At 43.4% G+C, this 14,692-nt stretch overlaps 1 protein-coding gene across 1 annotated transcript in view; it reads left to right on the top strand.

The window, feature by feature from the left end:
- The window catches only part of LOC135911176 (uncharacterized), a 330,618-nt gene that overhangs the window by 315,139 nt on the left and 787 nt on the right, over window positions 1-14,692 (top strand). Inside the window, exons 20-21 of the mRNA XM_065443366.2 lie at window positions 5,981-6,088; window positions 8,269-8,300. Of these exons, the coding sequence (XP_065299438.2) occupies window positions 5,981-6,088; window positions 8,269-8,300 (140 nt within the window). The remainder of the gene's footprint in view (window positions 1-5,980; window positions 6,089-8,268; window positions 8,301-14,692) is intronic.

The following is a 14,692-nucleotide window of genomic DNA, read 5'->3' as shown; positions in this document are numbered from 1 at the left end:
TCAAAGAAAAAATCTCCTTCTATGAAGCCAGAAAGCAGCTATCGTACCTTCCGCGAAGAAGTTACGCCGATGTGACGCAGATGAGGGCAGCGTCACAGAGGTCTCAGGAGTCCTCCGAGACTACGCATAGTGGTCCCGCAGTGACCCCTCCCGCCCCCGTGGTGGAAGTAGCCGGCACTACTCCATCCGCTTCAAAGGCCCCTCAGACACCAGTCCCGCAGGGCCCTAAGACCAAGTGAACTCCAAGGCCCGAGACACGTGTCTCGGCGCCAAGCTCTCGGTCCTCCAGCGCCTCAGAGAGACCGATGGAGGTCGAAACAAAAACCCCGGTGTCATCGGCACCGAAGGACAAGCGCTCTCTCGAGCGCGGCAAGAGGAACAAAATCTCAATAACCACCCAAAATAAGAAGGCTATAACCTAAAAGGGTTATAGCTCCTTTATACCTGCCTTCTTCAGATCCATGTCACCTAACATATTTCTTATCTTCCATTCAGTCGTTCAAATCATTTCTTACCCTTCAATTTTATAATGGCTTTTATGATCCATTCGAATTGTACAGGTCTCTTACATAACTTAGGTGACGTAAGACACCTGTTATTTAATTTCTCTCCCGTAGAATTATGCTTACAGGAAACAAACCTAGGTGACAAGCACAAAAACATTTTAAAAGGCTTCACTGTTGTACGGCGCGACCGTACTCAGGCCAACCGGCTTTCAGGTGGTGCAGCTATTGTTCTACAGAGAGGCATTGCAGATAGAGAAGTTACCATTAATACTCACTTAGAAACCGTTGCTGTCACGGTTTTAGCACATAAAACCATTACCAATTGTTCAATGTACATTCCACCACCTGCACATTTTACTGTAAGAGATCTGGAGTTAGTTTTAAACCAGCTACCTAAACCCTTTTTAATAGGTGATTCTAACGCTCATAACATATTATGGGGTAGCGAAACTGACGCCAGGGGACAAACACTTGAAGATTTTATCCTGACAAACGAAATATGCCTTTTAAACACTGGTGCGGCAACTTACTGCTCCCCAAGCACAGGAGCTATGAGCTGTGTAGATCTGGCGCTGTGCACCCCATCTCTTGATTGATTTTAAATGGAGTGTTATTAACAATCCTTATGGCAGTGATCACATGTCCGGCATTATTAAAATAACATCTCCTTTCCCTACAGTGCCATTAAGACCACGACGTTGGAAACTCCATCTGGCAGACTGGCCTCTCTTCAGCGAGAAGGCCAGTCTTGATGACATATCAGATGATGAAACGATAGACGAAATGAATGAAAAGATTATTGCCTCCATACTTGCTGCAGCAGAACAGACGATTCCGCAATCCTCCGGTTTCCTAAAGAAAAAACTGAAACCCTGGTGGACGAGTGAACGTACACAAACTAAAAAAGCACAAAACAAAGGGTGGAGTATCTTTTGGCGATACCCAACACAAGATAACCTCCTATATTTCAAACAAACAAAGGCGAAAGCCAGGTGCATGCGTAGGCAAGCCGAAAGACCGTCTTCGCAAACGTATGTATCTTCCATAAATAGCTCAATAACATCCAAAAGAATGTGGGATCAGCTTCGTAAGTTTAGAAGCGAGTACGCTCCTTATACAATCCCCATACTCTCACCTCCAGGCACACAAACGAATTTAAAAGAACAAGCAGACATATTAGGGCAGCATTTCCATAACATATCAAGCTGCCTAAACTACTCCACTGAATTTCAAAAGTGTAAACAATCAGCAGAAAAACAAAAGCTTCCGACAACAGGAAGTTCCGAGAGACCATAGAATGCCCCCTTCACACTTCCGGAAATCAACAGAGTACTCACTACTGGCAAAAAAAACAGTGCCAGGTCCGGACAGAGTACATTACACAATGCTCGCACACCTATCGCCAAAAGCAGTTAAGACATAGCTCCGCTTTTTCAACGTAATCTGGGAAACAGGAAAAATGCCGATTGAGTGGAAAAAAAATCCATTATAATCCCTTTCTTGAAAGCTGGAAGACATCCTACAACAGCTACCAGCTACCGTCCTATAGCACTAACAAGCTGTCTTGCCAAGTCCTATGAATCCATTATAAACATCAGATTCGCATAGGTCCTCGAAACTGAGAACCTGCTCGACAATCATCAGTGTGGGTACAAGTAAGGCTGCTCTACAACAGATCAGTTAGTTCGCCTAGAACACGAGATACGTGCGGCCTTTCTACACAAGCAATACGGTCTCACTGTTTTCTTTGATCTAGAAAAGGCGTACGACACAACATGGAGGTATGATATTTTAAGGGATTTAGCGGATTTAGGGATCCGCAGTAGAATGCTTAAATGTCTTGCTGATTTCATGTCCGATCGAACATTCCAAGTGCGTTTAGGAACGGTGCTGTCCCACGTATTTATTTAAGAAAACGGTATACCTCAGGGATGCGTTTTGAGCACAACATTGTTTGTCGTGAAAATGAACTCGCTCAATAATGTAATTCCATCCTCCATAATGCATTCCTTATATGTGGATGATCTACAAATTGCGTGTCGTGCAACGAACATGGCAACCCGCGAACGACAAATTCAAATTACATCAAACAAACTAATGCAGTGGGCATCTCAAAACGGCTTTTGTTTCTCAAGTGAAAAAACTATTAGTGTTGTCTTTACACAAAAAAGGCCTACAACCAGATCTCATCCCTAAACTATAGGATGCCACACTACCCGTGAAACAAGAACACAAGTTTCCGAGTGTTCGGTTTGATAAAAAGTTGAACTTTCTAGAACACATCAATAGTATCAAAATCAAAGCGAGCAAGGCACTTAACATTCTAAAAATCCTCTTCCGGAAACGGTGGGGCTCTGACCATAAATGCCTGCTACACATCTACCGCACTTTGGTGCGTAGCATATTAGACTACGGTAGCATTACATATGGTTCAGCCAGACCATCTTACGTCCGACGACTTGATCCAGTCCATAACTTAGGACTACGACTGGCATGCGGTGCTTACAGAACATCACCTATACAGAGCTTACATGTTGAATGCAATGAGCCTGCTTTACAGCATCGCAGAGCGCTACTAACTTTTCCTACATACTCAGAATCCGATCCTCACCACAACACATATGCTACAACAACGTCACACAGTGCAGCTCACGCTTACATTATAAAAATAAACCAAACATGATTAGGCCGCTTATCTTGCGATACGAGGAATACTGTCGGGATTATGACATACCTCTGGAAGTCCTCCAGGTTGCCAGAAAGCCAGAACGTTTACCCCCGTGGTGTGATTTCATAGCGTTATGTGATTGGACACTGACATATTTAAAGAAAAGAGACACACCACATCAACACATTATACAAGAATTCCACACTCTTCAAGACAAGTATATAAACTACATAGAATTTTATACTGATGGCTCTAAGACGGAAAAACACGTGGGTGTAGGAGCCGTAACAGAAAATTGGGAAACAAGTATTCGATTACCTCAGCATGCCTCTGTCTACACAGCCGAAGTGTACGCAATGTGGATGGTAGTTCAAAAGATCATTGCTGACAAACTTGAAAACACAGTCATATACACAGATTCATTAAGCGTACTGAAGGCTCTACACATAAAGTCCCAAAGTGAACCCTTGTTAGGCGATACCTTGAATGCATTACTGTCAAACAAATATGGCAGATCAATCAAGTTTTGCTGGGTACCAAGCCATGTTGGAATATTGGGTAACGAAGCAGCGGATAGATGCGCATCAATCGCAGCGTACAAAAGCATTCAAAATACAGCACTTCCATATAAAGACAGTGTCGATGCGATTCGGAAGGCGTTGAGGTCAAAATGGCAACGCGATTGGGGCAATTGTTCAAGCAACAACCTTCTTCTAATCAAACCTGTAATTGGCAAGAGGAAATCATGCAGTCACCAGCAACGATTCTACGACGTGATTTTGTATCGACTTCGAATTCGACACACACATGTGACGCACAATTTCCTTCTCCGAAAAGAAAATCCGCCAACTTTCGAAAAATGTAATGAAGCTCTTAGAGTCATGCACATCTTAATAACATGTCCACACATCGATGCACTGAGATGGAGGTTTTTGCACAGCCTGTATAATTTGCACATTCCATTACACCCTGCCCTATTACTAGCAGATGACCCCCTAGTGCCACTTCCTAACCTCTTCGACTTTTCAGAAGAAAACTGGTTATTTACACCAACTATAATGTAATGGAGGTTTACCTGCCCTAACGTTCCGTTTTATTTTGTCTTGTGACTGGCGCAGCATGGCCTTAGTTGCCTTTGTGCCACTAAACCCAAACTAACTAACTATGGGAACCTGTCTAAAAGAAACAGATTGCGCTTACGCAGCTCACGCAAATGGATCGAGGCACATCATCCTGTCTTCTTGCATCAAAACAATTGCGCATATTGTTTTTATCTTTCTACTGAACGTGTGGATAATGAGAAGTACCTAGGCTTAGGCCTGGAAGTTAGCGTCTCGCGGAGTACTTGAAAGAAGTTCGTCAAGATTTGTTCCCAATGACGTCAGTCTGTGGTTGTTCATGGAAGATGAGGGCACACGAAGGACCCAATGTGTTAATATTAAAATGCGAGTACTAACGCCATACAATCTTAGTGAGAGATAAACTCATTTATTAGTGCACAGCATATTGAACGCTGTGTTGCTTGCGGTGCACAATGTCATAAAGGTAGCACGCAGGATCAATTCTGACGTGCTCTATGACTTTTTATCTTTGATGTCATGTACGATATTGTTATTATGTAGTCCATCAAAGTGCTGTATGCGAAAATGCTGTGGGGGCGACATATAGAACATGTTGCTTTCCGTGTATTGCTGTCTCGTGTATTCCGTGTATTGCTATTGCTTGTGTAGTAAAAGCACGCGCCGTAATTTGTCCTCGTTTGTTTGACCAAATGGGAAGTAATGATACAAAACACTGCCTATCTTGCTCAGGCGAGGTAATTGTGTGCTAGAAACATAGCATATTTGTTAGATGTAGTAAATAGTGTTGTTCCGATTCCTAAGTCTTAGATTTCAGTACACTAGTGCGCACCTATGTTGCGAATTGCGTTAACTTTGCCAGTAGAATTGTTTTATTACAGCTTCGTAATTTGTTCTTAGCTTGTGATTGTGTGACTCATTACTTAATGCTGGTGCTGTATTTGATTTTGCGCATGAACTTTCTCTCTGAAGGCTGTCCAGCCTAACAAATATGCCTTAGGCGTATGCAGGTTAGCCGCCGCAGTGAGCAAGCATGGGCTTACAAATGAGCTATTGTCATTATTATTAATATTTGGCAAGAAGTTGGAGGGTAAAGGCGCACAGGCTGCTTATACGAATTTTATACATCTTTTTTACACTGTTTGAATAAATTATTACGAGAGATGGTGGAGTTCAAATGTTTTCGGGCATTCAAGACAGCAGATGCGCAGCGTAGTGTACAGACGGTGCATAGTGGAGAACGAGTAGAATCTGGTCAGTATACATTATCTTTGTGTAGATCTACACCCTCTCCTAAAGTAATCATCAGCCTACATTGTGTTCAAATCATCATCATCCGAGCTGCACTCGGCCGATGTTATCACTAAGACTCGCTGGTATGGGAAGAATGTGAACTGGATAATGCTATTTCACCCATGCAGTAGCCGTCTAAGCAGATCACAACACTACAATGTAAGAAAGGTTAAAGAAAGAAAAGTGCCCAAGTAGCCAAGGCGGCGGTGTCGACGCGACGTACCCTTCTTGATAGGCAGTATCTTAATCCACGTCCCTACGACTAAGTAAAAGAAGCCTCTAAGTAACAAAGACCTTGAGGGCTGTGCTTTTGTGGGGTGCATGTGCTGTGAATGATCGGATCGCGAATGATTGGAAGCAAAAACACCTTGTGACCACCGTGTTTTGGAAAACTTATATTTTCGTTCTTTCTTTCTTTTTCTCTGGCTTTGTAGTACTACAAGCGCATGGTCCTCGAAAAGGCATTCCCACGTCCTGAGTTCCGTATAGACTGGCTCAGTGACCTGAGCTCCACGCAGCTCTTTTTCTACAACTGGGCCTTGGTGAGTCCATGGCGCACACCTGCTTTTTGAGGGCGCAATATTTCGTAGAACTGGATGTCATTTTATTCACACTGCGATGTATCAGTCGTCGTGTACTCTTGCTCGAACTGAAGAAAAACGCCGGGTGGACCGTCGAAGCGCTGAAAAAAATCAAATCGCTGTATGACGAAGTGTTAGGTTTCAGAGTGAAATAGGAGCTGTTGTTTTGGTCATTTTGTGGAATGCGCGGTGTGTAAGTTCATTTCGTCACTTTGAAACACAAGAGGACATTGGACCTGTGGCCCAGCAAGGTCGCAGGCGCCAGCGCCTTCTAATTTATTCGGGTAAATTTTGCGTCGCAATCGTTTACAGTATCTATTTTTCTGCATTTGAGATATGCTACTTAGTGTTGTCTAGGAATCTTGCAGAGCCTATCTCAGATATAATGTTGAAGTTATTGCGATTAGCCAGCATTGATGCAATGTAGCGACACGCCGTATTGCCATCGCAGAGAGTTGCACGCAACCGGGTTTTTCCCTCGCGTTCCCGACTGCACAAGTTGCGCCATGTAGCGGCGCTGCCTCAAAGTCGGCGCGTGGCACCGGTTTGATTCCGCCGAGCACAGGAGAAATACTAACGGATATTTTTGTCATAAAAACGTGGCACATACGTAGCTAGTTGCTATTCATGCCTGGTTGGTGCCAAAGAGATTCAGTGAAGAGCGACACATACCTAGTGGCGCGTGGCCAGTGACTCTATCACCAGTTGCTGTCACGTCCACTGCAAAGTGGCACAGACCAAGTGGTACTCAACCAGTGCTTCTATATAGCATCATGGCGGTTGGTTAAACAGCGGCAGATACCGACTGCGCGAAGTTGGCGCCACCCTGTTCCTTCAACACAGCTGCCCGATGGGCTACACATTAGACCCACAGACTACCCACTCTTAGTGACCCTAGTTGGCGAAAAAGCAGTCAGACACAGGCAGACGGAACCCCTGAAAGTGCATCAAGTGCCCTAAAATGGTAATCGCAATAATAAGGGCTAGGGATGATGGGATTTTCGCGAAACGGGCTTCCACTTTTGGTATTGCCTTTAACTTTTTGGGAATCGTCCTCGTAATTGTTTTACCAGCGGTAGTACCAAATTCTATACTGAAATACAATCCTGTCTTCATAATTATCACTATCAATCATCACCGCCCTCACCGCCATTATGCACAGCAGTGCAAAATCGCGCTCTCAATTCATAACCGACCATGTCTTCATGATAATCATCAATCTTCGCCACCACAACACTACCACCACTTTCATCCTCGTATTTATCACCTCTATGGCGGCGGTAGTGTCAAGTGCTATGCAGCGATTTGTAACGCCCCTGTTTTCTTTCTATTTTTCATCATCGTTATCAGTCATCATCGCAGCAGCTATTGTTCTTGTGATCATCTTACTGGTGTGGAGAACCAAGAGTAGGTGAAGAAAGTCGATCTGATGGGACAAGCCGCGATCGGTTTTAGTAGCCAGCTTGTTTTATGCATGGTTATAGTTGTTTCTGTTTTTGTTTCTGCATGGTTCATGGTACTTCGTTCTTATCCTTTCTCTTTCTGTCACGTAGTAGTTCGTAACGGGAGAGCCACGCTCACTCCAGCAATCTATAATGATCTTGGCTTGCGTCAAATGATTTTGTAATATTCCCTCAATTTCCTCGATCTCATCCCATCTCCTAGTCAGCTGCAATAGTCGAACGCGTTAAACTTGCTTTGCTGATGATTTTAGTAACACATGCCGCGGGTTATCTTCTGGGCATTGCATGCCTCGTACAACACTTGCGTTTAGTCTAAATGACATTATCAGCCACCCGAGTTCACTCTCTAATCTACACTGTCGTGCTCCTACCTGGCAATGCTACGCCTGTTATCTAACGCTCGCTGCGCTGCCCTTAGCTCTATCGCAAGCTTCTTTATATTTAGCGAAGTTTCACCACCCTAAGGTAGTATGTGTGGAATGCGGTGATTTTACGCATAGTTTTCAAAAGTTGGCCGCCCATGAGGACACGAATATGTGTGCCGTACGCGCATAGTTCATTTTTGCTCGCCTTGTAGGCTTGATTCAGGTGATCTTGCTCCCACCTGAATAATTGTTCTAGATAAGCATACTCCTTCACGATTGCTTCTAAACCTTCACATGGGTTTTCCTGTTACAGTTGCACTGCGGCACTGATATGGGCAAAGAATTGTAAGTATCATTTTTACGTGCATATTGTGAGGCCCAAACGCAGCACTGATTTCGGTTATGGAGTTAATACCTCCAAAAGGTCGCAACTTTCAAGAAAGGCAAATGCTGTGAACCGTTGTATAGTCACCTATAGACGAAAACTTGTTCGATTAGGTAGCATTTCAAAAACAAAAATTCATAAATAGTTTTAGTTAGTTACATGTTGTGCATATGTTGTAACTGCACATGTTGTAAGCTGTGTGATATTGTTTCTGTGTTTTAGGACTGATATTTCTGTTTGTAAAAGAAATATGTAATTTTATACCGCTCATACGATAAGTTGTGTATTCAATTTATTCTTTTGTTGTACAAATTTTGTGCATGTTCACTTACTGCTTCATGCTTTTACAATGCTTGAGAAATTCATTGTGAATTTGTTGTGAAGTGCTCGTGCACAATGCCAGCTGTTTTACGGGTGACCGGGACCTCGTCAGGCTCTTGCCTTTTGTCTTGGCGCAATCTTTTCGTTGAAAAGAAAATAAACTTTCACTTTCACCAACGGAGAAAAAACTGACGTCACGGAACTCATGCGGCTTCGTTGTTCATATTGTGGCATTGTGAACAACAAAATCACGGGGAATAGGAAAAATGCAGTTTCTGCTTAGTCACTCATCAAACCCCTTAGTTTGTTTTCTGACTGAAGTAACAGGTTCGAGTTTTGACATTCGCTTTGGTGGGCACACGAAACCGATCACTTAGTGATGAAACCCCTTAGATTGTTTTCTGACTGAAGTAACACGTTCGAGCTTTGGCATTCGGTTTGGTTGACACACCAAAAATGTGAGTGATGAGCGGCGATAATAAAGCATCTTCGAGACAACCGCTGTAAATGCGATTAGAAACGCAAATAGGAAATGGCTGCATTCGATGTTCGATACCCTCTCGCATGAACCATTTCACTCCGATAGGCTTCCTGAAATTCTTTTGTGTATATATGTAAACATCAACGATACGCTGGAGATCAGCTACTTCAGGTGTTGAGTGATAATTATGCTGCACACAGCGACAACATAAACGCACATAGAACATTGCTCGCAGAGGCACATATACACAATACAGCTGTTCGAGATCTTTCGGCAATACTTGTGATTTCATAGCACGTGTTGCTGCTGTCCGGCGGGCCGAGAATGTCTCGCAGCACCAGTGGCGCTGCAAGCGTAGTGCTGGCTTCAAATATATATATATATATATATATATATATATATATATATATATATATATATATATATTTAGGGAAGTCGCGCCAGCAATCACACAGAAGGTGCTGCATGTCACTTGGGCGAAACTCGAAGGCCGTTGAGCATTAGTGTAACCGGGACACTTGAGTGAGAAGATGCGTGATTTTTACGCCTCGCATATATGCATCCAAAGAAAACATTCCGGTGTTTCCCATCTAGGCCAAAGCACAATATTTTTCAACGAGTTTCGAACGACGGTGAATGCTCCGGACACTCCCGAGGCTGCATTCATTCCAGAGCAATTAATCGTTTGCCTTGTTCATTCATTCCTGATCCGTAAAGTAAGCGCAAAAGAATAGCACCGCAACGCACACAGGAACAAAAGACAAGGACAAGCGCTACCGTTAGCCACTTATTCACAACCCATTAAAATAACCCATAGCGCTTTTCATTCAATTTTTTTTGTGTGTGTGAACTTTACGCTGAAAAATTGCTGTTTTTCGTTAAGAGTCTATAAATTTCATACAGACTTAGAAAAAGCAGTGAAACTAATTGTACATGACCTAGCCTCGTATACAAGAGTTACCAGAAGAAATGAAAATTTTTTCTGCAGTACAAATGAAGTCAAGCTGTAAGACGTTAACACGTACCGCATGCATGATAAATCAGCGTATTAAATAGTTGTGCTAATAAATAAATAAATAATAAATAAATAAATAAATACATAAATAAATAAGTACATCAATATCTAAATAAATAAATATGGGGTTGGGTAGAAGGGTCATTTGTTACTGTGAAGTCCTTCGAGCAATCCAAGTTTTTATTCCTTTGGGAATAAAAAGCAATCGAATCGATTGAGCAATCCAAGTTTAGAGCAATCCAAGTTTTTATTCCTTTGGGGATCCAGCGACTGTCTGCCATCTTTTTTCGTTGATTTTGGAGAGAAGCGACGCTATTAACAGCTGAAAAAAACTAAAGGGCTTGTTGGGTCGGGACTAAATGCGTTTAAAGTGCCGGCATAGAAAAGAGGTTGCACTAATTTACCGGATATGTTCCACAGGTGACAAAGCTTCAATTTTTGTATGGTTTTCTTAGAAAACTATTTCTTTATATTGAGCAAGGTCAATGTGAGTGTACAGGTGAGGAAATATCAAAATGATTACCATTTATTTGCCATAGGAAATGCCACTTGTTTTTCGAGCTCAAGATAACATTCAGTATCAATTCCTTTTTTATGTGCCGCAAGATATGTCGCTTCGAGACGCATTGTAATTAAGCATTCATCACTATGGGGCCTCAATAATATGAGGTGGAACGTGCAGTCTCGAAAGGAGTAGTGGTGCCAGCGATAACGCTGGTAAATATCATTCTGTGCATAGAATTGGATATCTTGTTGGGGCCGGAAGTTAACCAAGGGTCGGTAGGCCGGTAGTCTTTCGGAGCCCACGGTAAAACCACAAATGAGGCAGTGCAAGCTAACATGGGCTGGACCACGTTTGAAGTCAGAGAAGCGCTGGGCAAAATTAGTTTTAAAGAAAGACTCAAGAGCTTGGATAAAAATAGGGCGGCTAAAGGGTACAAGCATCTATACCTGAAAAGCGTGGACACAGAATGAAGCAAGAGGTCAAGAAAGTTGGCAACCATGTACAAGGTAACCGAAAGTGTAAATAAACAAGAGGGAGACATAATAAAGAAGGTGATAGAAACGGAGATAGCCACTTGGATGCAAAGAATAGAAACAAAAAGGACCATGGAGATTTACAAGAACAAGAAGAAAGAAATTAGAAGGAACAATCTGTACCATAACACGTATGGCAGTGCCTTGCTATTTGAGGCTCGAGCCGATTGCCTAAGGACAAACATACCGGAGCAAATATTTGCTACTAGATGAAAAATGTGCATGTTCTGCCGAAAATCCTGAAAAAACTCAGCACATCCTACTGAAATGCGACGGGATTGATCCAGCGAGGCCCGTAGTCAACGTGCACCTTCCAGAAGGGCTTGGACTTAACGTGGCCTGAAGCATCAACGGGTGAGCAGCCGAGATAAACAAGAAACGTTTGGAGTATTGCTCGAAAAAGAAAGCACGTAAGAAATTGATAAGACCGGATCCATTACAGACATAGGTAGCGATACAATGTAAATGGAGAAGCTTTTTAGGTATAGAAAAATGCCGCAGTGAAAAGCATGTATACCTTACCTGAAGCATGTATGCAAGCAACTCGAACAGGCTAGGTGATTATTCATCACTGTCACGAAGGGGATGCCAATCCGTCATCATCATAACGATTGCAAAATGTAATTCAATATACTAAGACGTGAACCAAACAGCTGAGCGTTTGGGTCGATGACTTCTTTGTCCTGCAATTCCCTTTCCTTTTTTTTATCTTACCTGCGGTTTTGTTACGTCCATTCATGTTGAACTGCTTACTCAGTCTTAGGATGTTTGCATGAGGGCGTCGTTATATGTATATGGATGCGTGATGTAGTTTCAATAAATTTGGGTGGTTTTTATTAGCACAGGCTAGCTATAATTTTCGCAATCATTTGTTATTTCCAATCTTGCACAATGTACACAATGAATACAACAGTGGGCGAGCAGTCTAGACACTGTTGTGAATCGTTGTTTTTTTCTGAATCGTTGCTTTTCATCAGCTTTCTTAAAAATCATTTGGTCATTACTTTTGTTGTGACAGCCGCACATGTGCTGAACGTTCGATTGCCACTACGTGAAGGATAACTTGAATTAATTAAATCGAAGTCAGACCATTCCCTGTGTCAGACATTTGTGCACATTTCCATTGGAAGGCATAAGATATAGTTTACACAATTGAAACTTGCGAGCCGATTTTCGGCGGTACTTTTATTCGATTTCGTTTGCAGTCACTTAGTGATTCGTCGCGGCGCCTGTGAGGTTGGAGACATGGCTATCATGTAACTGAACACACATACATGTTAAAGGTTGTATATTGTGGCACATTTTGTAAGATATGTCAATGTGTCCCAGCACGCGTCAGACTGGAAGAATGACACATCTTTATTGAAAGCGTGTTTGTGCTTTTTTACCCTAGCACTCATATTACGATAGCCATGTTGTACAGTTTTACGGGGACGGGGTTTTGCGACCTTCAATATAGCATCTTACTGTGCTTAAAGGTATTGTGAGCAACAGACACTTTTCTCTGGCATGCTCGTGCGACGCCTCTTGTTTGTAACCACTCGTGTACCCTTTAACGAAGGAGCGACCGCAGTGCTGTATTGATGGCAGTGCTAACTTCGGTGTTGACTGCAGTGCTAACGGTCTTCCACACGACATCACTGCAATCACCTGCCAATCCACGTTATTGAACTGCATAATTAACATATTTACGAGCGAGCAAACTTGTACCTAAGCATATTTTCTATGTGTATTCAATTTATTTTCTTAGCTACCCAGCCCTTATGTAATACCCCCAATACTGGGGGCCTTTAAGGTAATAAAGTGAAGTGAACTTGCAATGCTGATTAGAAATGAAGACGCAAAAGTAATGTTTTGGCTTGCTGTATTGCGATACAGTGCGCTTGGCAGTAGCTTTTATCTCGCTGTGCCTGTGCGGCCACTATTGTACTCTCGGGGGTCGAAAACTATATAGAAGCACATCGTTTCCCAAAAGGCTGCAGCACGAGATACGCTATAGGACACAGCTGCGTAGACGGGAGTTAAATTTTGTAGGTGAAGCTGCATTTTGTCTTGAAAACTTATGACGGTGCCCCTCAAAGTCACTGCGTGGGTTGTTGAGAGATTGGTGCCATTTCTATAATCTTCATGTCCGATGTCACCCAAAGCGCTACTACTTGAGTGAATGAGTGTACGCTTCGAGTATGTTAGGTTTTAGGAGCATATGTACTTAAAATTTTTTATCTTTCTAAATGACAGTTTTCGCAATCGATACTGGTAACACTTTCGTGACATTGTTAACATGAGGCCTAAAGGAATCTCGGGCGTAACGTTTACTTAAATAGAAGAAAATATTTACTGGGCAGCGCATTGCGTCCTATGTTGACCAGCTTCGGCTGCGAACTGTTAGAAAGCCAAACAAAAGCAAGAAAGGACCCGACTTGTGACCAGCCGCGGTAGCTTATGGCGCTTTTAACTGGTCGATTCGGAGCAGAATTTTTTGCTCTGCCGCAAGGAATCCAAATTTTACTGGTCTATCTGGAGCGGGTTCGCGCGTTCCACTGGTCGTTTCGGATCAACTCGCTCCGCCCCCGAGGCGCGGATTCGGGCGGAAATAGCTGGCGCCACATCCGTCTTCAAGCGAAATCGGTACCCGGTTGGTACGCACAACATTGTGTTGCTTTGCAACATGACTGCGTTCGGTGCTGCTGCAGAACTCGCGTTTGGCGATGAGAGCTCGGACGACAGCGATTACGAGGTGACGCAGGTGCTGTACAAAGCCTTCTATGCACGTTGTCCATGCCCAATCCTTGCGGGCGCGACATAGAAATGACGGACTCTGCGACTGCCGCGGTCAAATTACCCACGGGGAACAGCGAATTTGGTTGCCGTGGAAGCGTAGAGAGGGGAATTCGGGCATGGTGTCAGGAACCAGTTTGTGCGACGTGTACGCAGACTTCCCGTGTGATCCCCAGCGGAGCGTTCTTGCTCTCCGCTGGCCGATTCGGATTAGTGAAACCTGAGCGCTCTCTCGAGCATTTCGGCGGCCGCTTCAAATCGACCAGTGAAAACCGCCATTAGTGATTATGGCGTTGCATTGCTGAGCTTGAAATGACGGGTTCGAACCTGACTTTGGTCGCCGCGTTTGGATGAGATCGAGTTGCAAAAACAATTGTGTGCTTAGAATTGCGCGCACGTTAGAGAACTCCATTGTAACGAAATTGATCCACACTTCCTCGCACAGTGGCGTGCCTCGTATTAGATGTCAGTTTTTTCAGGTAAAACGCCAGAATTTATATTCAAAGTTTTACAGCTTGCATCAGGAAGCATCGGTTATGGTACGTGGGCAGTTGCAGGGCCACGCCATGGCAAAATATGCCACACCGTGATGCAAGAAGCCTGCGGCGTCTGTAACGTAAGCTGGCGTGATGACAAGGAACTCAACCCTGAATCGGGGCCAGAAGTGTACACGACGACGCGTTAAAATGGTATCTTGGGGACGTAAATGGGGATGAAGG

The sequence above is a fragment of the Dermacentor albipictus genome, chromosome 5 (assembly GCF_038994185.2).
Source record: "Dermacentor albipictus isolate Rhodes 1998 colony chromosome 5, USDA_Dalb.pri_finalv2, whole genome shotgun sequence".
Taxonomy (NCBI): Eukaryota; Metazoa; Arthropoda; class Arachnida; order Ixodida; family Ixodidae; genus Dermacentor; species Dermacentor albipictus.
This window is presented reverse-complemented; position numbering and strand designations above follow the sequence as displayed.